At 34.1% G+C, this 26,055-nt stretch overlaps 1 protein-coding gene across 1 annotated transcript; it reads right to left on the bottom strand.

Moving 5' to 3' along the window:
• Window positions 1–5,353: 5,353 nt before the first annotated feature.
• LOC150108306 (sodium-dependent organic anion transporter-like) lies at window positions 5,354–25,994 on the bottom strand. Its single transcript, XM_090390441.1, has 6 exons — window positions 25,827–25,994; window positions 23,944–24,149; window positions 14,206–14,410; window positions 9,019–9,279; window positions 5,902–6,043; window positions 5,354–5,726 (listed from the first exon to the last, which is right to left on the bottom strand). The coding sequence occupies exons 1-6, from the start codon at window positions 25,992–25,994 to the stop codon at window positions 5,629–5,631; spliced, it is 1,080 nt and encodes a 359-aa protein (XP_090246567.1). The 3' UTR covers window positions 5,354–5,628.
• Window positions 25,995–26,055: the final 61 nt, after the last annotated feature.

The raw sequence follows: 26,055 nt of genomic DNA, 5'->3' as shown, positions 1-26,055 counted from the left end.
TAACATTACACGCATGGAGCGTGTTGCGTTAGTCACTGTTATGAGAGCACGTTCTGTAGTTTTGAGCGAAATTAAATTCTCGCAGACTGAGCAATCTCAAGGTTCTTCATATTTCAGCTATTATCATTCCCTGGTTTCTGTTAAGATTTTCTCCGGAACGGAGGACTACTACTGCGTCCTTGAAATTTCTACGACGGAAATCTTCTTCTAGGTAAGGCATGGAGCTGCTATCCCAATCAATGGTATGGTTGGTAATCGCGAAATGATGGGCTGGACCTGAGTTGTCTGTTCTGTTGTTATTACCATTTCCTATATGTTCTTTTTTTTGGGGGGGGGGGGTAGAATTTCGAGGCTTCTCGACGTCTGTTCTTCTCGATGTTAGTTTAGACCACAAGCACACGAGATGTTTTAGCGATTTTAAAAACGTGACGGACAGTCTTGACTGGTTTGAACGCAACTCTGATGTTGAAAGGTTTAGAAAGTTTTTGCGATCTTCTCGGACACTGTACCTGCAATAAGGAATAATTATGGATGAACTGAATTGAGTGATGGTAGGTTGTGGGGGGTTGCTATGAAGAATCTTGTTGATTAAATTCCTTGGATAGCAACTTTTTATTAATGTCTCTGATCTATGAGTAAGTTCATCATAGAGTTCTTTTTCTTCTGAGATGATGTCCGTGGCTCTATTTTTGAGCAGATGTATTATGCTGAGCTTCTGGAAAATATGGTGAGTTGACTTGAAATGAAGGTAGCAATCCCCCACAACAACAACAACCATCACTCAGTTCAGTTCATCAATAGTTATTCCTTATGCAGGTACAGTGTCCGAGAAGATCGCAAAACCTTTTAAACCTTTCAACATCAAAGTTCCGTTCAAACCGATCAAGACTGTCGTCATGTTTTAAGATCACCAAAAGACATTAATGCTTTTTTTCAAACACGCTGGAGTGTACAACATCTCGTGTGCTTGTGGTCTAAACCAGCGTTTCCCACATGGTGGATCACTACCCGGCACCTAGGTGTTTCGTTTTAGGGTTTTCTTTTTTTTCACGAAAAAAGAAATTTGGGACTAATGAATAAATAATTTAATTAATAGAGATTAAAAAACTCGCTCCGTCCGCGTTTCCATTTCACAGTCTCTTTGTTCGCGGTAAAGTAGCTCAACTAATGGCGAGGCTGCGCAGCGGCATCCGCGCCACCAGCTGAAACGTTTGGCGGTCTGGCGTTGCGTTTGTTTTACTCTCCCGCCACGTACTCATTCTGCGTGTTCAGTTTGAGTTAACCATAAAGAGAGAGCATATTTTTTTTGTATTTACTGATTACGTGTACCTTGATGGATTTTTTGGCTGTTTTGCCGTCAGGAGTACTCAGTTTTAGCATAAAAAGCGATAAAATTTCTAATGCCGTTTGTCACAACCTTTAAGTGTGAAACAGTCTTTGGAACACTGGTTTTACTAAAAAATAAATATAGAAACTGATTGGAAGTCAAACCAGATTTAAGAATAAAGTTATCTTTTTATCCAAACCTGAAGTTTCTAGTTAACAAACATCACACTTCTCATTAATAAATTACTTGGCTTTAGTTTAATTTCTTTATATTTTTGTAAGAGTAAATGCTTCTTTATTATAATAATAATAAATCAAATCTGTTTTATTTCACCTATTGGCCATAAAAAGTTTAGTAGTATTAAAATAACCGGGCCACAGAAAAGAAGTTTGTGAAACCTTGGTCTAAACTATATAGGGCAGACGTCGAGAAGCCTCGAAATCCGACAAAAAGAACACATAGGAGATGTTAATAATAACAGAACAGGCAACTCAGGTCCAGCCCATCATTTCGCGATTACCAACCATACCATTGATTGGGATAGCAGCTCCATGCCTTACCTAGAAGAAGATTTCCGTCGTAGAAATTTCAAGGACGCAGTAGTAGTCCTCTGTTCTGGAGAAAATCTTAACAGAAACCAGGGAATGATAATAGCTGACATATGGAAAACCTTAATAAGATCACTCAGTCTGTCAGAATTTAATTTCGCTCAAAACTACAGAACGTGCTCTCATAACGGTGACTAACACAACGCTCCATGCGTGTAATGTTAAGCGTTCTGTTTTAATGTTTAACACTATCATTGCCAAGCTGAAAATTGGAATTTCGTGGTGGCCAAATTTTTTTTCTTTTTTTATTTAGTTAGCGACGTCCACGCGATAACACGTGATCGGCAGCTCGGTGAGAACTCGCATAACGCGATATCGCGTGATCGGCAATGAACGTGTTAATTTATACGATAGTGTTACTCCATTTTCTCTGTACTAGCCACTTTGAGTTTTTTCTCTTACCGTTATAAGCCCTGAAGAAGCCGGACAGCCTCGTCAGCGAAACTTGTGGACATTAGATGTTTATAAATCAATGGTCAATTAAAGATCGATATATATATTTCATTTTAATTATTTGTTTGAATGACCAAATATAATCTAAACAATAAATAGTTATTTTCTTATAAATCTGTGTTCGCATCTATACCGTTAAAATCCAATCAACAGTCAGGATGGAAGTTTCAGGTAATAAATTGAAGGTAATCAGGAGCGTCAAAGAGTCCAAAAACAGTTTGTTGTAGAAACTCCACAGTGATCAGCTTTATTGCTGGGGTCACATGGATAATTCAAAACCTAATTTTCTGCAGATAATTGAAGTCGTCTGTGATTTTATGGAGCTTAAAAAATCAAGTAAAAGTCCTGAACGGAACGCCAAGCAACCGTGATGTCATTCATACGCCTTGTAATGACGTCATGAGCAATAACTTGTCTTCTTGTCTACAGCGATGAAAATGAATCTATCACACCTGGGAGGCATGGCGTGTTCCACTTGGCCACAGCAACAGAAAACACGCGTGGCCTCTTGGCAGTTTTAATCTTCATCAATACGCCTTCCTATTCCTTGTCTGCTTCTAGAAGGTCAAACGCGAAATGAGACTTAAACAAAAAAACGTTGCGACACTTTTTCGACGTTCATCCAAACCGTAATCTCTTCTGAACAGATGGAGAAGAAATGACCTTGAGCTTCCTATAACAGATGACCTCGCCCCATTTGAACGCCACAAGCAAAAAACTCAGGTAAAACTGGTGCTTATAGCAGCTGCATACGAAGGGCACGCGCAAAGGTGCGAGGTCTTGACATTCTCTACAACTTCCTTACATAGCTAGCGGTAGCATAGCATTGTGTTCTAGGAAAAGAAAGTGTCGAGATCAGAAAGATTTTAGATAAAAGAAAATAAAAACGTCTATATTGCGAATCCAGTAAAAGTCCAATGTAACGATACTACCTTATATAACGCCATTTCATTACAACACGCTTTTTGGTGTATTTGCCAGTTGAATAAATAATTACCTTTGCCAATGTAGCGTGATAATCGTTTGTATCACAATATGTAGTGTATCGTGACATGTTTATTCTTCATCGGTTCTTTCAGTTTTATTCTTTGCATTTGTTCATCCTTAGCTGTCGTCATGTTCAATAGTCATTTTAACAATCAATTGATTTTGTTTTTATTCCTTTTAATGTGAGACATGTTGTAAAACAAAGTTTGTATAAAAAAAAAACAAAAGTTCTATAAATATTTCTAATTTATACTGCACTTAAAATCAGTCAGTCAGAAACAAGTTCATATAACTGTTTATTATATTAATATAAAACACTTACGAAATATTTTTGTGCACATGAAGTGCTAAATACCTTCACCATTAACGTAGTATTTACAATAGGACAAAAACATCAGAAAGGATGGACTTGGACAGAACTATTCAGTAACATCTCATTTCCCGAAAGGTAAAAAAAGTAATCAATTATCACAGTACGGACTGTTCTTTTAATTACGAATAATAAACACATACAACTAAATAATTCACGTACAGATTTCAGAATCAATATGAATTATATGATTAAAAATTGTAATGAGGATTTTACTTACATACATATTATATACCAATTTCATGAAAGTTTAATAAGAAATTTTGAATTTTTATACATTTCTAGAATAATATATGCACTACTAGGTAATAAGATTTAATTTCTGCACTCTTTCAACTAAAAAAAAAAAAAAAAATTAGAAACACGTCATGAAAATACTTGCTTTTTTTGTTTTGTTTAAACACTTTTCAAGTTGTTGACGGATGTGTTGGATTTCCTAGAATTCAAAAACAACGAGGTTATTGTAACCCACATCTAAATATAGAAACGGGTTCTTTTCGTTTGTGGGAGATGAGAACGAAGTAACAAATTCTTTCCTGGAAGTTTTTATCCACATCATGAATAACTTTACCGAAAAATTTTTTCGATGGAATCACTACATTATCTTGCACACAACACATACGTTTGAAAATAGGATTCCGGATGCAAATACGAACATTCTTAATTTGTGCGCATGTCTACAGCAAAATTTGCTGCTAATCTAGAAAGAAGTAGTCATTATGGTTTGTTAGGGAGGCGAAAGGACCGAGAGATGAATCCCAAAAATTGTCAAAAAAAAAAAAAAGGACAAAATCGAAAAGCTTAAAGAGTAACTTTTGAAGCCTGTAATTTTCAATGGTGTACTTACCTTCCTGATTCGTTTATCTCTCACAACTAAACTAGCATATGCTATGGAATAATTAGAAAAATAGTCCAGAGGTATTTATGCTTACAATTTACTTAATTATAGTAATAACATCGTAAATTATGTATATTAAACTATCAATCTGTCTTAAATAAAATTATAGTTATCTTTAAATATATATATATATATATAAATGAGATGAATTTAGACTATGAATCCAACACGTGGACTCTGATCCAGGATATCCAAAAGGTAGAATGATCCGTGATATAAAACAATGATATTTATAACCCCACCGCCAATATGTCCAATATTGGATAGTCACACTATCATGTAAGCAATTTAAACTATGCAATTAGGAGTTGATTTTTACTTCCTTTGGCATCACTAACAACACGTTTCGGCAATCATTGTCTTGTAGTGTAACTGCCGAATAATAGTTAAATATAATTATCTAATTTTTAGTTGCTTGGAGTAAAATCCAATCTTTGGTACTGTTTTTAAACTATACATAGGTCCGAACAATAATTAGAATAATGTCGTCTGTGTCAGTCTTTTAACACCACACTAGTAGACCTACTGGTCACATGACCACCTGGGTCTAGACGTTGAAGTTTCATAATTATGCCTGAGCTAAAATATCACAAACTATCTTATGTAAATGTTCGTTGACTATGATGTAGATACCATGTGATTTTAGTGGAAAGAGAATGAATCACATGACTTTGGTCGTTACTTTTTTTTTTTTCGGTAGGTGTCGAAGACAAACAGGAACAATTTCACAGTTGATAGGCGACACTGCAAGTCTTTATGATTCACAAATACCACACTAAATATTTGAGAAGATGAAAGTCTGTATGGACGCTGTGAAAAATGCCAATATTATGTATATTTTTGTGTAGGTTTTCTTGGACACAATCCAAACGATGGTGCGAGAGGACCAAACAACCTCGTTTCAGAAGACTTGGAGATATAAAGTTGATCTGGCGCCAACAGTTTGTCTTTACCAATGAGTGTAATGGGGAACAGCGGAAGGATTTCACACGGATGAAAGCTTATCTTGAATGATTTCGGGTGTCATGAACGACTGGATTTCTTCAGGATTGTCAGATTTCACGAGATCACATGATTTTTTACCTGAAGAGAGAAAAAAAATCAACGTTAGTTAATAATTCTTAGCATTGTCAACAACTTGAAAATATTTAGGATTCAACAAACTTTTTGCCTACACAATCATTCAGTATTATATTTCGTTACAAATATTCAAACGTATCCTATAGAATAAGATTTTTAAGATGAAATATTGACTCACCATTGAGTTTTTTCTCACAGGCGCCCTTGTGACTCCTAAGATACCTTCTCTTGTAAATCTGATAACTAATACAGCAGACTGTAACAGTCGTAAGCAGCGGGATGGAATATAACCAAGGAAAAGCTAGGACATGACGCTGTACCTAAAAATAATAAGAAATGGATTAAGTAGAGGTTCGTATAATGTCAAGTCGTATCATGAAAAATGAAGCAAAACATTATGACTACCTGCCTAGCAACGTGTTAGGCCTCCTTTGGCCAAAATAACCCCTTGCGCCCATCTTGGCATTCACTCCACTAGACCAAGTAAGGTGCTCTGAGCCATTCTGGACCCAACTAGACAGAATACCATTCCGGAGGTCGGCTACTGAGCGAGGCATTTGTGTCGACAGGCAGAGGCTGCGCTTCACATGATCCCTCAAATGTTCGATGGGATTCAAATCACGACAATTAGGCTGCAAGAGAAGCACAAGGAATGTTTAGATATGCTCCTCGAACCATGACTATACAATGCCAGCCTTGAGACACGGGACGTTCTCTTGCTGGAAGAGTCCAGATCCATCGGGGCACGTTGTCACCATGTACAACAATATCCTGATCCAAAACGATCTCCAGGTAAAGAATTAGCGGTCACGATGGTGTTCAATGGGGATGAGAGGACCCAGTGATGTCCACGAGAACAATTCCCATACCATGATACTTCCATCACCGGCCTGTTTCTGGCCAATTTTGCAGTCTGGCTGCATGGGTAGTCATAATGTTCTGGCTCGTGAATGTATATTTGCGAAAATATAAGATTATTAAACAAATACAGTTAATAACCACAGTAATAAGTTTTAATAAGTAAATATTTCATCCTAAATATCTTAGGATGAAATCTAAGATATTTTTCCTAGTATTCCTAGTATTGTTTTGAATTAACTGTGCTGACGATGTCCTAAGATACTTAGGATGAAATATTTACTTCTTAAAACTTATTACGTGTGTTTGTTTAGTCATGAATTCTCCACAGGTTTTTCATTGAATAAGATTACTGAAATAGCACTTGGAATGCAGTAACAAAGTCCGATAAACATTTAAGCCTTGGAAATAGTTCTGACTGAAAACTGCAACAGAGGTTTCTAGATAAATCACCATTACATTAATGCTATTCATACAAAAGTGTATTATTCTGGGAAAAATGACATTTGAACCCCCCCCCTTTCTCCCCGCTATACACAGGAAATATCTGTTGTCAAATCATTTCTTGACATTTCGTAACAGATGACAAATCTTGGTGATAAGGAAAAAAATAATCACTTCTCTGTAATAAAATCGTTTGCGGTTTTGGATAATTTCTGGAAACAATAAAAAAAAGCAGACCTGGTAGAAATAAAGTTTAAGCAATAACACTTCAGACACTCGAATGGCGAAACTACTTGAACTTAAGCAATACGGAGAAAAATCATGCCATTAAAAGATCAGTTGCGCCAACCGAAGAAAAGTACCTGTTTGTAATTAATCTCTTCCTTTTCCCATTTTTTTTTTTTTTATAAATATTCCACTTCAATTAACAGCCCAATGTAAATAGTAGAACGTTAATACTAGACCCAACAAAAACACAGGAGCGTAACTGTAGTCTTAGAAGCAACTGTTTTTATCGATATATTTCTTTATAGGTATCTGACCCCATATCCACCCAGGATTGCGGAAAAGATAAATTCCTCGCCAGAGAATAAACGTCCTAGAGCAAAGTAATATTGGTCAAGGAAAAATATTGACTTTAATATCAATCACGGAGCTAAGGGAAGGTTAAAGTGATGTTTTTACATCGCCATTAACTTTGGAATTCATATTGGTAAAAACGATGAAGTTATCATCGCTAATATGTATGTTCAAGAGATGTATTTATTTATTTTGTTGAAACCAGCTGAGAGAGAGAGAGAGATTCAAAATGATTTTTTCTCTTGCGCAACCAATAATGCGTATTGACGGCATATAGAAGCAGACATTACCACTGTAGTTACACTGTTTTTTTTTTTAACAATCAAAAAAATAATTCCTAAAAAACGAAAACATATGAACCGGTTTTACAAGTCAGGAAACTAGTACATAGCGAGAGAGAGAGAGAGAGAGAGAGAGAGATTGGAAAGTATTTAAGGTTATTTTTTCAATGATTTTATGTACATGCTTCAGGAAGAATTGTCACAGTCGACTCGATTTAGATCTCTCTCTCTCTCTCTAACACTATTCCTTCCTTCTCCCGAAGAACTACCCAGTAAGCCTGTATACAGCTGTACACTTCACTAATTAATTGGCCTATATTCAAATTCTTACATATTTATGCACGTAACGTAAGGTAACAGAGATACTAGTTTGACAACATTTACCGTAAGTAGTTAAACACCTGCAGATATTCCGCCTCTTCGGATAATAACAAAAAAAAAGTATAATAAATACCATGGAATAAACGTGAATGTATATCCTGGTACTCAGTAATACCACGTTCTCACTTTAGTAATACAAGTTCTCTCTTTAGTGCGTATATCCAATTACCATTCAAGTGTGATCATAATGATTGTATTTCTGAATCTAATAGAGTTTTCGGGAAAAAATTAAATAATATTTTAAATAACAGTTAACTTAATTAACAAGGATTACATATAAATTAGATATTTCATAAAAGAAAAATAGTAAACAAAGATACAATAACCATCCTCGGTTAGTTGTCCTTTTTTTTTTTTTTTAATTTTAATCCGACCCACGAAAAGTTGTAAACGTATGAGACATTAGTACAGTGGATGGGCTAAAGATTTTTTCTATTTTTGGTATTTTATTTATTTTATTTTTTTTATTTTTTTGGTATTTTTATTTATTTTTACGTAGTCCGGAAACCTCCAGAGAGCAATCATGGAACTTTTTCCAACAATAGTCTTCATACCGGGCGATGAAATTAATCTCCCACCTACAGACAAACGACCATACCCATAATGGGAGATACGAGCATATTTTGTATCTTAAGGCGTGTAGTGAAGGAGTCAGGATTCCATACATAGCGCTTTGTGACAGACGGAAAGAAGGAGATAAAAAAACATTGCATAATTTATATATTAGTCCTAATAAAGTGTTTTACACGTACCTCAATGGGAAAAGATAATGAAATTACTGTCAGCGCTGTTCCAATATTTTGGATACTACACTCGATGGCGATCGTCTTCCTAATCGGTGGATTCTGTCGAAAAATCCAAGCCAAACAATATCCAAGAGAAAGTCCTAATGTAGGTAAGACCATTAAAGCAACGTAAAACTCCCATCCGATCCCATTAAAAATATCTGGAAATATGATTAATTCCATCGTTTGACAGATGAAGATAATAGCAAATCCAGCGTAGCTACCGATCTAGAAAATAATAAAAAAATATATAAATTAATAATGGGTATAATAAATGGAAAAAGAGAAAACACAGCATGAATTATATTTTAATTATTCACGCGTATTCGTGATAAATAAATTAAAGCATATTTTATAAGAATTGTTTCACTAATAAGAGAGAAATCTTTATGACCAATCAGAATAATTGTTTTCTACTTTGTTCAAACCTCCACGTTTGCATATTAAAACTGAAGGGTTACTAACCTATATCCAAATGCGTATACGGGCCAAGTTCCTCTGGATGTTGACCTCTTTTATGTGGGTGTGAAATCCTGAGTCTTGGCATACCACAATGGAGTGTTTGAAACATCTCCGTTTTTGAGACTCAGCGTTGATCAAATGTCTGTAGTAAGTCTGTTGTTTTGCATGGAGATAAAAGAGGAAACTTTTAAAATCGCAGACTGTCTGACCTTCGAATGTGGAACATACCGAAAATAGGTTACATTTTGATGTACGTTAACCACAGTAGTTGATCCGGGACGTGATACAAGCCAGGTCTGATGAATAACGATGCCAAGGACGTTGGAGATCACATAATGAAACTGCACTTAAGAGTTGTCTGCTTGATTTCTTTAATTAAATGGTTCAGCGATTTTGAAACGTAGATTTTTGGATGGAAATTCCATTTCCTTCTAGTAAATCACATTCGAAAACTTTTTTGTTTTGTCTCTGGTGTCGGACGAAGGACAAAATATCAATATTTCAAAGAAAGATAAAAACATTTTTTCTTTGCCAGTTTTCGGATGTGACTATATTATCTTAATATCTTGGACCTCTTTATAATATTTATTACAGTCTACTTTCTTTCTTTCAATAGTTCACACTCGACGCTTTCTCTCATATATAAATACATCCTGCTTTAAAATCTTTGTATTATTTTTACATGCAACGATGGCTTCAGATATTCAAATTCCATACTCATGCTTAAATATATATATAAGTAAAAACATTACAGCATTTGAAAGGTTTTTTGCATATTTATACTTCCTTCAAGTTTATTTTTCTATTGGTTTTCAAGTGGTCTTTCCATTTATGCAATTCTTGTCAATCCAAGGACGGATTGAGTTCCCTAATTAGGGATTTAAAGCTATTTTAATGCACCCAGCTTGCCAATCATCTGCTGCATCCTTCTTAGGATAAGTATTTCATGTTTGTAGATATGTGTGTTCAGGGATGCGGTTTGAGGGGGGGAGGGAGGGAGGAGGAATCCTACCACCACGTACAAGACCGGATAATTCACTGATAAAAGTTCGTTTCCCACACGGGATTCGGACCCAGATCATTCTAATCAAAGAGTTGCGGAAGCACTCAAGGATCATTTACGGTTACTTAATTATATGCAATATAGTTAGCAAGAGCAATTGGTCCTAAGGAAAAAAGCGAATTAATATTCCTTGCTGACACTCAGATTGTGTCATTTTGCAAAGCACGCGCGATTTCAGATACCGCTTGGTTGATTAACGAAGTGATTCGTTACTCAGTAGATGGTATATAACGTGTACTTGAATACAAATATCAGCTAAGCGAGAATTATAAAATCACAGCATGTTATGAGACTAGTCAGTGGAAATCACGAGATTATGAAATTTCTATACAAGGTCAGTGTTGAACAATTCACAGAGAATGCAAAATGTGAAGAAAACAGTTAACACCAGGTGGCTCTGCGACAATCTGAGTTGAAAATAACGACCGCTGAGCATTTCCTTGTTGTGAAATAGCTATGCGTTTAAGATTAAGTTTAGGATGAATTTTTATTTATTTATATTTATTTGTTAATATCAAAAATTCTTTTTCTCGCTGCAAATTATAGTGTTGTCCTCACGATTGTGCTGCGCAGGCTCAAAGGCAATACTACCAAATACATAGCGTCATAGGTGACATCAAAATGGACGATTATTATTATTTTGTTAATCAAATGCCATTCTTTCTGAAATTTCTTTTCTTTCTTTTTTTATTATAAATACATTTTATTTCGTCATTTTAAAATAATAACATTTGGAAGGCAGGTAACATCCTTGCAATCATACAACAGATGACAAAAATAAGAAAAATCTTGTCAGTTTTCTCATAATAAGCTATAAACCTTAAACCTTAAATTATATTAATTAAAAAAATGCTTATACTTGCACATCTCGCGACTAAAAATTTCTAAATAGTTATATTTAGTATAATTCAATAATGGTCAAAGTATTAAAGACATTTTCCTCTTGCTAAAGAATCAGGCAGCAACAACAGGATGTAAGGAGGAATATAAATAAGTAAGAGGAGACTGTCGGGAGACAGCATTATCTTTGTTTACATGAGCGTGCGATAATAGACAAAAGTCGTAACTTGAGTGGCTTGGAAAAAGGAATGGGAGTTGGAAAAACTAGACGAACCAGTAACGGAATTTCAGAAAGGGTGGTATTACTTGAATGGTCACGTGCATCACTATCTTAGATTCCGAGAATAGTGTGATAAACAGAAAACGTCACATCGACATCGGTCGTGTGATGACTAAAAATAACTTATCGATGTGAAGGAATACACTGCACATCGGATACTATCCCGAAAGATGCATAACAGCAGGCGACCATTGATAGTACTACGGACGTTTACCAAAACAGCAACTATTATATTTTATGAGAGTGACGAAGAAATTGTATCCTCAACTTCCGAAGAGTTGCAGTAATGAATCCCAGTTCTTGTTCTTTCATGGAAACAGGAGTATAAGGCAATAATAACATGAAATTATTGATCCATCATCTTGGTCACAAGAATGCATAGCAGTAGGATCTGTGGATTTATGGTTTAGTCATGTTTCCTTTGTACTCCTTGGTCTTCTTGATACTATCAAAGCATGGACTGAATAGTGAGGCCTACCTGTTGGACCAAGTACACAATTACATGCTGACCTTTTAGCCTTCATGTGATGGACATATCATGTCGTGTCATGACCGATTACGTATCACCCAAGAATAAGTATTCATCGGATATGCAAATTATACGGAGCAGTGGTTTTTATGTTATCCTCGTGTTCTAATTCAGAGTGGCGTCATTCGAAGTAACCCTTGGCATAACGGGGTTCAAGTTCCTATTATTTCTAAATATTAATTATCTTGCTTTATTAAATACAGTCCGGAGGTACGATGAGCCCTCCATCGGTCTGGCAAGTAAAATTGTATTGATCGACACAGTAGGTACTCGCCCAAATTTCTACATCTAAAGTGAGACACAATTGAGCCAGTGGTATAATATTGACTATTGCATGTCACTAAACCCGATTAGAAAATACTAATTAACGACAAGAACTCTTCCAGTTGATCGTCGAATACGCACCCAATATCAACGGTTGTTTTCATATGATAAACCTGGTATGAAAACGCCAGAGTTTTGATCTTCACTGAATCTCAGATTATTTCGGAAGTACAAAATGTTGACATTTCATTTTGGAAAGAGAAAAATAAAACGTATTATATAGACATCGGTATCCGGAGAGTTCATCGAAAAGGCAATTAATCGAAAGACAATTCGTCGAAAATGCAATTCATCGAAAAAACAATTCACCGAAAATTTTAACTTTCCTAAAATGTTAGGATAAAAGTGATCCATTTAAGAACAAAAACTGAACCGTGCAGAGTGAGATAGCAATGCTACTTTAATAGGGAATAATTATAAAACAATATGGTTTCTTATTGTTTTTCTTGTCCGATTACTGTTTCATGCAGAAGCATAGCTAGGGGGTGCGGAGATGGCGGTCTGAATTAACTTTTGCAGTTAATTCTACAATACAGTCTCGAGAACTCAGTTCCAAATATTGTAATACTACTGCGAATTTTCCTCACAATTGCTGTAAGTGTTGCTAGTTGTGAAAGGAGTTTTTCTAAATAAAACTGATTAAGAATTACCTACATTACTATGAAACAGACTTCGCCAATGTCATTGACGATTTTGCTAACAGAAAAGCAAGAAAAATAACATTTTAGAATGTTGAAATTAAAGTTTTACTTCAAAAATAAATATAGTGTTTTAATTTATTTTCCTATACGTCGTTTTAACTTTTTGTAGTGTTTTTGGTGTGTATTGAGAGGGGCGGCAAAAGCTCTAGCTCCATCACTGGTTTCATGCCTGTTCATGGGACTGATTTGCGTGTTTCCGGAAGGAAAAGCCCAGCCTACGCAGGCTCCATTATTATTATTGTTACGAGTAGTAATATGCGACTTCAATACAGCAATTATTATGGGATGAATTTTATTCATCCCATAATAATTATATTTGAATTATTATGGGATAAATAAAAGTTTCAAATAGCGAATCTGATTCAATTCAATAGCTGTCTGACTTAGCGGAATTAGTAGAAGTTTTCAGTAAAAGAAGCTGTCTACACGGTTCAGTTTTGGTTCTAAGTGGATCACTTTTATCATAACATTTTCGAAAAAAGTTTCGAAATGATGTTAGCAATTCCGCTTTGGCTGAATCAATTTAATGAAATTTTAGTTAAAATTTTCGGTGAATTGTTTTTTTCGACGAATTGTCTTTCGATTAACTGTTTTTTCCATGAATATTCGTGGAACCATAGAAATCAAATGACTATCTTGCTCAACCATTTTTAGACATCGTAACAAAATGTGAATAACACACACACACACACACACACACACACACACACACACACACACACACACACACACACACACACACACACACACACACACACTAAAATTGCAAATCTTATCATGACTAGACTGCTAAAACAGATTTATAATCCCTACTTCAAATAAAAATGTATAACGTTATCAAACTTATTTTGAAATAAATTTTTTCGAAAGTATTAATTCTTATAGCAAATATTGCTAAATTTGGAAATGTAACCTAATCATTCTTAAACTTTAAAATCATTCTTAACCCTCTTACCTTGGTGATATTTGCAGCAATCTTTTGCTGCTTCCATCTCATTAACATACCGCCACCAACTGGTGTTGTCACAGCAGCCAATGATAAAGCCATCTTGCTATAAGGGATAATGACTTTGTCTGTTTCCAAGGTGTGACCATAGAGCCACATGTTGAAAGGCATCATTCCCAACGCTACCACAGTAGAACACGTCGTCATGGTTACACTGTAATAGGAATGAGGAAAAGTCCTCTTTATGGCTATTTAGCTAATACATAAAAAAATGCATTATAAGTAATGAGCCATAACGGTAGAGAGAAAGAGAGATAATAAATTAAGGACACACACCTGCACGTACACACGCACACACACACACACTGAGAGAAAGCTGAAAGAAACTTTGAAACAAATAAAATATTGTTTACATTGATATTATATTAGTTTGTTACACAATGGAATTGATAATAACGATTCGCAGTTACTTTTTGACAGTTCCTAAACTATACATAACTATTTAAACTATTTATAGCCTTCAGGAAAGCGTCATATACTGGAAATGTAAACAGGTAAAAGGACTGGGGAAAAAAATGAACAAAATTCATAAGCGAAAAAAAAGAATAATAAAAATATACGTAAGTGAGCGAAGCGTAAAAATTCACCTCTTTTTTTTTTTATTTTTTTAAATTATTGCAAGTGTACAGATTTTGTAAGTACAGACGTGTTTCAGGAATGTGTTATGACACCGCGTAGAGGTCTGGTGTCGTAGAATGCGAATAAACGTGCTGTTCCCTAAGGGAAATTGAAATAAAAACGAAATTCTAGCAGAAGAGATGCAATTATTAGTATTCGGGCATTTATTCTGCAGTCAACTGTCGCAAACGTGCGAGTCAGAAGTTCTTATTTTGGACAAATTCCATACCGTATTCAGTTTCTAATTAGAGGTGATCACATAACAAGACACGTAATTTTAAAAGAACTCGAAGCCATACTTCTAATAATATAATCGTTGAAGATATTTTGGCATTAGGCTTAGTTAAGCCTACTTATATACCGAATGCCCGTGCGCACACGTACATGCGTAGATACTTTCGTGCAACATTGTGTACGAACTCAAATTTTTCCAACTGTTCCAACAGTTCCAAGCGCAAGTGTTGTTGGGAGGAGTTACGAAAGGAATCGCAACGCTGTGTCTATCAATCGTGTTCTGCAGTTAGGTTTAGTTTCGTCTCTATTGTGTTCAGTATCTCCACTAATGATCATTCTTTTACCAGAATGTGGAAGAAAATTAAGCTTAAGAAGGTTTTATATATAATAATAATTAAAATGTTTCAATAACAGAAATAAATCCCAAAAAATATATATTCTTTGCATTTTTTACTTATTAATAATTATTGTATTTATTACAACACCATTTTGCATTATCTATACAAATAATTAAAATTACAATTTTATTAGAGATAGGATTTTCAATCCAATACCCTTGGAGGGTAATGGATAGCAATGCTGTAGCCAATGAAGTTCTAACTGAGGCTCGGCTATTGCTGTTACCCTCCTGCCATGATCAGAGCTTTAATTAATAGCTTAATAACACCTTATCCCTACACTGTCCTCTACAGATAACGGGGAATATGAAAAGCATTCTTGCTTCGCCCCTTTAAGCCAGTCCTTATAAGGACTATAAGGACAATTTTATTAGTTGGTGAATCAATCGACCGTGAGATGCGGTGATTGATTCATTCAATCCAATACCCTTGGAGGGTAATGGATGGCAATGCTGTAGCCAATGAAGTTCTCACTGCGGCTCGGCTATTGCTGTTATCCTCCTGCCATGATCAGAGCTTTATATAGCTCAATAACACCTTATCCCTACACTGTCCTCTACAGATAACGGGGAAGATGAAAAGCATTCTTGCTTCGCCCCTTCAAGCCAGTCCTTATAAGGACAATTTTATCACTCAATGAAATTGGACTGATATCGCTAACAACATAACATTTATTGCCACACAACTCGGCTCTTATTAACCTACTGCTGTCCTTAGTTGGAGATTTTTTTTACAACAAATCAATTATGTATATGTATAGCGAGATACAATCGCTGTTGTGGTATGGTTGAAATTTTTAGTACGTAGCATAGACATTTAAAATTCATAGAAATGAACAATAATGCTTCGTTTATGCACCACTCCCTTTGTAGGTTATCCTCACCTTGGGCTAATGACAATTTAGAAAGAATTTACCTAGTCCATTATAATTTGTTAAACAGCAGCAAACAAAAAAAAAAAAAAAAAAAAACCGGCATTGATTTGTACAACGTCGCCAGATTACTCGTGTATCGTGAAATATTTGTGTCAGTTACTAAATGTGCAACATTCTCCGACTGTGATTAGCACGTGATATTAATATATATATATATATATATATATATATATATACGAAAAGTTTATATAATTATAATAACAAGACGTTAAAATAGCTCCACAAATTTGTTTTTATCTAATTTATCATAATTATATTAGTATGAATTAAAATATCTAACAATTTAACGTAATTATATTAAAATAATAAAAAAAAGCTTTTTTGTTCCGAATTATATAAAAAAAATTAAATTAATTAAGATCTATTGCAGTTTTATCTATACTTTGTCATTCAATGGTAACGAGGGAAAAAAAAAACGTTAGTACTTTAAATATATTATTCAGTAACATGCAAAAAATCTGTATTTATAAGGTGTAAACAATTATAAAAAATGTATTATTTGTACTTTTATTCAGATTTTAATTTGTATGTTACTCATTTGTACTATCTATATACAAAATATAAATTATAAAATTTGTTTGCTTGATGACTAAGACAGGAGTGACGTAATGCGTTCTTGTTACCATGGCACCATAAACAAAGTTTACGGTTTGGCGATCGAATCTCTTTTGAAGTGTATATTAAATAGGTTCATATTATTTTCTGTAAATTACACGGTTAAGTCAATAGATGGTGACGCAACCATCAGTCGCATTTTTTCAATCTGTAATTTTGTATTAGTGAAATGCTGAAGATCTACTTTGTTTTTTTTTTGATTATTTTATTACAAAATAATTTTGGTAATTAGTTGAAAAACCTGCATCAGTCATCGGACTTTGTATAATATAATAATAATAATAATAATAATAATAATAATAATAATAATAATAATAATAATAATAAGTAAATAATTTATTCATCCATTACTATTAAGTGTTCATTTCCTGTTTATTCTCTCATGCTGTTATAGCAATAATAATAATGTGAACTCAATGTTACTTAGCGTCGAACAATCAAGAAAATAGACATCGGGCAGGCCATCAAGCAATTGGGAGACCCATAATAATCTGGGTACTTACAATCCTTAAACTTACGAATAGTCAAATTCTTTGGCTTTCGTAACTGTAATTTTCAGATAAAGTGATTTAGTTTTATGTCTGAGTATATATTTTTTGTATAAATTACATATGTTCTGTTGTCCGTTTTACATATTTGGGGACGAAAAATTCTTTCACCTTCGTATGACACCGGCTAATCTTTATCAGTCTTTTCATTTGAAAAGCCTTAATAAAGATATTTTACGTCCTAGAGGGAATTCGAAACTAGGTCGAACCTTCATCGGCTATTGATTTTTGAACAGGCGGCTAAGTTCACCTCGCCTCATCTGCCAAGCCGCTATTTTTGCCAGTCACGTGACAAGACAAATAAAATTAATTTGAAAAATATATATATCAAAACCACCAATACATATCACTGTATTTTAACACTGATTTAAAAATTTTGCTACACTGAGTCGAAGTATGATCAAGGCTACGTTAAACGCACTGGCACGTTTAAATTTTATTTTTTTTATACTGTTGCACGATTTCAATCCAGGCAGTCTTCCTCATTATTTCACAAATGTTTACTCTGTTCATTGACCACTTGGGGATTTACCCCCTTTTCCTTGAATGTATCGTCGTTTGAACAAATGAGATCAGAGGACTTGCTTGTTGTTGCCCAAGTACTTGATTTGGCCCCAGGGAGAACAGGAATAACTACCTGCGCATTATAATGAGACGAAAATCATTGAGTTTATCGAGTTAAATAAGCTTTCTAGTTTCTTTGAAAGGTGGGAAAATCCCAATGTGATTTCTTGTATTACAGCTTCCTTAATATACACGTATATAAGGAAAAGAAATAATTTCTATGAAGAAATGTTAGGATTTTAGTAGAATAGCCATCTATTTGTCGTATAGATTAACTGCAAAAGAATCATTTGCGAAATAAGTCAAAGCAATACCCTATACAGAAAAAAAAAAAATCGTATAAAACACATATATTATTTATCATCCAATTGGAAATAAGAACGCATATAACTTTAGTATCGTGCAGGTGTTCGAGAGTATAGTGCATGTGGCGTAGCAATAAAATCTGGATCTCCCTGCAAGTACGTGCTTTGTCAGAAATTCCCTAAGATTATATGTGGTTGAGGAAAACAAAATCAGATGATTTTTATATTGTTCATTGACTTTTCTATTATTTGATAAATCTTAATACTTATAAAGACATTTCCGTATTATTTATAAACGTTATTCACTGTAGCCGTACAATTAAATATACCAACTATTAATTATACACAAATTGTATGCAACGAAAAGTATTTGATTCGCCATCTTTCGTTTCGAACTGCTTAGTTTGAAAATATTTAAATTAAACTAAAATTGAGGAACTTAATAGCTACGAAAATATTTCAATAATATAATCATTAAAATATATTAATTAACCCACCAAACTGTTTTCTAGATGAATAAATTAATAATTGACCTCTTAATAACTAATTTTTATTATTAAATAATTAATTTATTAATGCTATTCATTTATTATCGTGCCATATATTTTTAATATTTGATAGAATTGAAATACAATGGAAGAGCTGAAACATATCCAGATAGCTAAATACAGTATAGGTTTCATTCAATGTACGCTCTACAAAAGTAAAACTTGTCATTTAACTTTAAAAAATATAAATATTATATTAAAATATTTAATTTTCTAGAAAAATTTATACCTTAAAGCTGATTACAGCGTTCGCTTCTTATACTTAAGAAGATACACCATACTTTAAAAAGTATTATTTTAATTTTTATAATGTAGCTTTGATCGAACAGAAATGTGGCTTATATATGAGTATTTACAGTCAGTTTATTCTCTTAATGGAAAACTAAGTTAAAGTTTAAGAAACAACGGGTAAAATTCGATATATATATATGTATGCGAAATATTTGATATTGTATAAAATATGTATGTGAAACATTTGATATTGTAATTAAAAGAAACACACGTATTAATCACCGAAAATTATTTAATTGTAAATATTTCATCCTAAGTATCTTAGGACGTCATCAGTACAGTAGTTTAAAACAATAATAGGAATAACATACAGTTAGGGTGCATGATTACAATAGAATCCCATTAAACGTGCGTAACGTGCTACAGAAGTAAGAAAAAAAATAATAATTATTTAACACAATTTTGTATGACAATTTCCCATACTTTAGGAATAGTAAGAACGTCGTTGCGGTTTAAGTTTGGTCTGTGTAGTAGGGCTTCAGAACTTTCTTTGTATAAACGTTCATGTTTATATAAAGCTCTAGGCAAAAGTTTAGACTTTTCCCAATGGATCCTATGGTTTGGATTTTCAATACCGTGCTGATACAGTACTACGGGTCTAAGTGGAACATTAGTTTTGTGTAGTTTAGGTAAGCCATAAATTCTAGGCGGTCTTGCATGGTATGTCTTAAGTTTTTTGATTTTTTCTTCATCTAAGGAGGAAGTTTCATTAAGATTCTTATCTAACCTTCTCCGCCCTCACATAGGCCACTCAGTCTATTCAATCAAAAATTCTACTGAGTTTCACACAAAAATTAAAGACATTCGACTATCAAAAACTGACTTGTTAATCAGTTTCGACATTGTCTCCCTCTTCACAAACATTCCCCATAAAGAAACAATAGAATTACTAACTCAAAAATTTCTGTATGATATAGTTGAATTGTTCATGTTTGTTATTGCATCAGTTTACTTCACCTGGAAAGGTCAAATTTACAAGCAAGAAGAAGGAACAGCAATGGGATCTCCTTTATCACCAAACCTAGCAAACTTGTTTCTAGAACACCTTGAGGAAAAAAATATTCACTTTTGAACCCAAACCAAAAATTTGGTTAAGATATGTCGATGACGTATTTGCAGTCTGGGATCATCCCGAACATGAATTACAACTGTTTCTAGATAAAATTAACCTTCCTCATTATCGCATCAACTTTACGTTAGAAAACGAATCTCCACAGGGTATCTCCTTTTTGGATTTACACATTCAAAGAAAAGAAGACGGTTCCATCGCCACGTCTGTCTTTCGCAAGCCTACATTCTCAGGTCGCTACATTCACAATTCTTCTGCTCATCATCCATCTCAGAAATCTGGCATTATTAAATCACTAGTTTCCAGAGCACACAAATTCTGCTCCTCTGAAGAATCTTTAAACCAGGAATTAGAAGTAATCGAAAATACAGCCATCCTAAATGGATATAATCCTAAAACAACTCAAAAAATCATCAGTCACTTCTCCCCACATCAAACCAGACAGGAAGAAGTCCATAGGATTCCCATACCTTACGTTAAAGGCATCTCTGAACGTTTTTCTAAAATTTATGAAGAAATACAATTTTGCCGCAACTTACAAACCTATCAACCAAATTTACAACTTGTTACTTTCTCCTAAGGACAAACTCTCACCTTTGATGTTGCCTGGCGTTTATGAGATTCCATGCTCATGCAAATTGTCTTACTTTGGACAGACAGGTAGGTCTGTTCAGAAAGGCATCTCGGAACATCAAGACCACATTCGTCTTTTTAAACCGCAGAAATCTGGCCTCTCTCAACACGGAATTGAAAATCCAAGCCATAGGATCCATTGGGAAAAGTCTAAACTTTTACCTAGATCTTTATATAAACATGAACGTTTATACAAAGAAAGTTCTGAAGCCCTACTACACAGACCAAACCTAAACCGAAACGACGTTCTTACTATTCCTAAAGTATGGGAAATTGTCATACAAAGTTGTGTTAAATATATATATATATTTTTTTTTTTTTTTTTTTTTTTACTTCTGTAGCACGTTACGCACGTTTAATGAGATTCTATTGTAATCATGCGCCCTAACTGTATGTTATTCCTATTATTGTTTTAAACTACTGTACAGATGATGTCCTAAGATACTTAGGATGAAATATTTACAATTAAATAATCTCCACTGTGGTTAATACGTGTGTTTCTTTTAATTATGATCGCACCACAGGTTTCGTTATTTAAAAAAAAAAAAATTGATATTGTATAAAATATGTATGTGAAACATTTGATATTGTATATATTGTATAAAATATTGTATATATTGTATAAAATATCATGCACTATGTAGTTAGTTATACAGAAATGACTATGTTTATAAAATATCATGCACTATGTAGTTAGTTATACAGAAATGACTATGTTTACAAAATATTCATTTCTTTGTTAATTTATTGAAGCAGGTTTTCCCTTTTTTGCTGTGTTTATATGCGAAGGGAGCAGACGATATGAAAAGCCGCATTTAGCGCAATCGTTGTAGTGTCAAAAAATAAAAGAAAAAAAAATTTACACGTGACAACATTTTTAGCTTTGCTCCTAGCGGCAGGATAGAGAAGACGATTTTATGATGACAAGAGAAAGATAGATTAAAAACAATTACGTTTCACGATTAATCTCAGGTTTATAATTTGTGCAGTGTCTAATTTGCACAAAATATATTTAATATCTTTAACAAAGGACACGTGCCCTAAAATGTTTCTTAATGAGGAATTAGTCGCAATGTGATGGCTTTGTAGATAAAACAGATATTTATGTCATTGTGATTATAATAGGTTAATCATTGGGTCATTAAAAGGAATGAGGGTTCCCGATTATTGATAGCTGACATATGCTTGAGAAGGGAACAAAGCGAGCCAATTACTGATGCTGACGCACATTAGTGCTACTGGAAGACTAAGTGGAATAAATAATCCTACTGTGTTCTAAAAACCAAACATTATTATTATTATTTATTTTTTGAAGACCATTCCGTCCACTAATAGCAAGGCAATAGTCTCACACCGAATGATGAAAATCATCTTCATCTAAAGACTTTCACAAATATTCACACTAAAGTGGAAAGTGAATCCATGACTTTTGTAGACTGCAAGAGCAGACAGAAAGTTGCAAGCTCACCCGTAGTTAGATATTTTACCCAGGGAAATAGTCGGATGCCTCTCCCTGAGAATGGCTAACTCAGCTCGGTTGAAGAGGCCTAAATAATATAATTTTCACATCTTTGGCAGGGATTTTTTTGGGGTTGGAATCGCATGAAAAAAAAAAGAAAAAAAACGAACATCAGAAAAGCAACAATTGGAGCAGGAGAAAGATGAGACAAAGGCATAGAAAAGAATAAGAGATTGAATAAAAAAAATAAATATAGAGAGAAAGACAGGAAAAAAATTAAATATAAGAAAGAAAGAAAGACAAGCCAATGCAATAAGAAATTCTGGAAACAGAGAAAGGAAATAAGAAAGAAAAAAAAACAAATAAAACAAGATATAAAAACGAAAGAAATAATAAAAGAAAAAAGTATTAAAATTGAATAGAAAGGCAGAAATGATAAAGAGAAAGAGGTAGAAATAAAAAAATGTTACAAAAATTTCAGAGAATAAAGACAGAACAGCACAAATGAAGAAATAAACAGAGAAAGTGATGGTAGTAGAAAGAGGAAACGAAAAAGATAATAATAAAAAAAAGTTGAGAAACTGAAACAAAAAGGGAGGCAAAGTAAATGAAGTGAGAGAGAGAGAGAAAGAGGCGCTACGTTCGATGATGTGTTACAAATGACCCAAATAGATAGTTAACAGTGTGTGCCGACTCACACGTGCGATCAGGTAGTTATAATGTACACGTGAGATGAATACGTCCGAGAAGAATGCAAATAAACAGGTCAGATAGATGCGTAATTGTTGCCAACTTGATAGACATACTGAGAACGCAACGTCGATCGTGAAACATGGCGAAAAGGACACAAAATATCACTCACACGTTCAAGTGCGAAATATTGCTTTCGCATACCAGAGGGCGCAACGCCAAAATAGCGAGGACGACAAACAAGAACGTGTGGAATGGACAACTGTAGGAACGATCGTATAAATGGAATGCAATGGAAACAGATCCATTAAAAAGTAGATATGAAAATATTTGAACTGTAGATATTTAGCCTACTGAATTTGCTATTCTATGGTACTAACCATCATTCTCTTCTTCAAATTAGAAAATCGTTGAGTGAGCCAAAATTCCATAGGGAAAGATGAAGTAACAGATATTGCCCCATGCAGAATACTTCGTTAATAGAAATCTACTTATGACAACACAGTTGCTTGTAACATCACCTATTTCAGGCGTCGTTTATGGTAAAATAAGCCTGCAATTATACAGAGGAATTCTGGGTAAGATGAGTAAGAGGTCTTCTAAAACGATTTATTGTTCTACAGCTCAATTTTACAATTGGAATCACCTTGAACCTTGGATGTAGATAATTTCTCTCATTTCGCTAGGTAAGTTTCTAAGTGTAGAAACAGTGCACTAATAATAATAATAATAATAATAATAATAATAATAATAATAACAACAACAACAACAAAGAACTTACCTTAGAGACACATCGCCGTCGCAAAAATACGTAAAAATATTTGATGTAACACCTCCTGGACTACAGGCTAGAACCAGCATCCCTGTCGCATATAGAGGATCCAAACTTAACAGAAGAATGAGGCAATAAGCAGCTACAGGAAGCAAAATAAACTGGCTGGTCATTCCTATGCATACTCCAATAGGACGACGAATGTGTTGCCAAACCTGAAACAAAGAAAAGTAAATCAGTTTTATCAATCGCTCCTCCATAGTGCAGTCTGTGGATTGCGATCTTTTGATTGGAAATATTGGGTTTTAGAGTTTAGGAACATTGATATGGGCTCCTCAGCTGAAAGGCATTTAACCAGCCTCATACAGTGGTTCGCAGGATTTTTGTTACTTTCAAAATAGGCAAATTGTCCAGAGAATATGCACGCTGACATACATAGCAGAGTTAAAGAGATAATATTAACCTCCTTAAAGTTTGTGAGACAAATTACTTGGTTGTGACAAAGCTACAGGAGCCAATACAATTGCCAAAGTAAAACAGATATCTTAGATGAAAGAGCTTTTCTCAATAATTTCTTTATTCTTCTCTCTCTCTCTCAACTTCCTTCTTTTGTTTCATTTTTCTTGATTTATCAGTATAATATTTTATCCTGTTTATCTTCCTCCCGCTCTCTATTTTCAACTTTCAGTTTTTTTCTTTCTTTCCTTTTCCGTGTGCTATCTCTCTCTTTCCTTTTTGTTTCGTTCCGTATATTGTTGTCTCTCTCTCTCTCTCTCTATCTGTATGTATCTTACGCTTTCTCTTATGCTTTTATCTCTAGTTCTCTCTCTCTCTCCCCTCCCTTTCTCCATCGTTTCGTTCCTTATTTATTACTTTCTTCTTTTGTCTTTATCATTTTTTCTTACTTCAAAACTTCCTACCACTACCTGCTTCCTTCAGTTTATTACATCCCACTTTCCTCTTTCTGTTTTTTTCTTTCCTTCTTGCTTTTTCTTACCGTTCTCTTCTTTCCGTTTTCACGTGCTAATTTTCTTACTTACCTAAGTTAACTGTTCGTAATCTCATTTTTAATGGACAGCTGACTGTTCACTTGTAACCAAATCAGTGCTTATAACATTGGCAAGCATCTTGGATAAGGTTTTAGCTATTTCTTTAAAAGTAATTTCGTAAATGTATACTTTGAATGAAAATGATGATTTTCAGTCGGAAATTTGGGTTTAGTTATTACGATAAGTTCCGACCTTGCTTACAAATAAATTTCTGATGAACCAATGTCTTTTACGTATAAGAAGGAGAATGGATTTTAAACTGTTTTGAGAACAGCATAATCACCATCTGTGAAAGTGGTTAAACTGGAAAGAAACACATTTGAATAAAACCTTTTAAGACTTCATGAATAATGCATTTTAACCTATTCATTATCAATAAGAATGAGAGAGAGAGAGAGAGAGAATGCAACTTATCACATGGGCATAGTATATACGTACTATCTTATAAATCATATTTGTTTCATTATCAGGATATTTCGTTAATATGAATGCCATACCACAAGTTAAACATTGATAAAATCCACCACATCAAGCATTTAATTCCCATTCATGACAAGCAACCGTTTAATTTCAATTTATCCCAAAGATAAATATATGTAATAGATATTTATCATACTAATTAACTGTAAGAAGATTGAGATTTTTAAGCTATTCGAGGATTAAAGATTATAAATTAAAGATGAAGATAATAACATCCAAATTCGACTCGATGAGGGAAGTAAAAGCAAACTTATTGACCTACAAATGGGTGCATTAATCCCCTACCACTAAATAAATCTACTAGTGAGCAAAAACCGGTTCTAGAATCAAATCAGAGAGGTATATTAAACGTGCTAATCTTACCTCTTGGACAGTAATGTGGCATCCCATGGCAAACATCACCAGTACCAGAAGGATGACGATCAACACATCGTGGGCCAACTTGAGAACGGGAGAATAATTGACGGTACCGGTATTATTATTGTTATTATCGGACACATTCACAAACGGGTCGGTGAAGTTTAGCTCCATGTCAGCGCTGGTAGAGGAACAGAAGACAGGTGAGTGTTAGCTGCAGAGATCTGCAAGGACT

This window comes from Typopeltis vanoorti, chromosome 3 (genome assembly GCF_054136105.1).
Source record: "Typopeltis vanoorti isolate ZY-2024b chromosome 3, IOZ_Tvanoo_1.0, whole genome shotgun sequence".
In the NCBI taxonomy this organism is placed as follows: Eukaryota; Metazoa; Arthropoda; class Arachnida; order Uropygi; family Thelyphonidae; genus Typopeltis; species Typopeltis vanoorti.
This window is presented reverse-complemented; position numbering and strand designations above follow the sequence as displayed.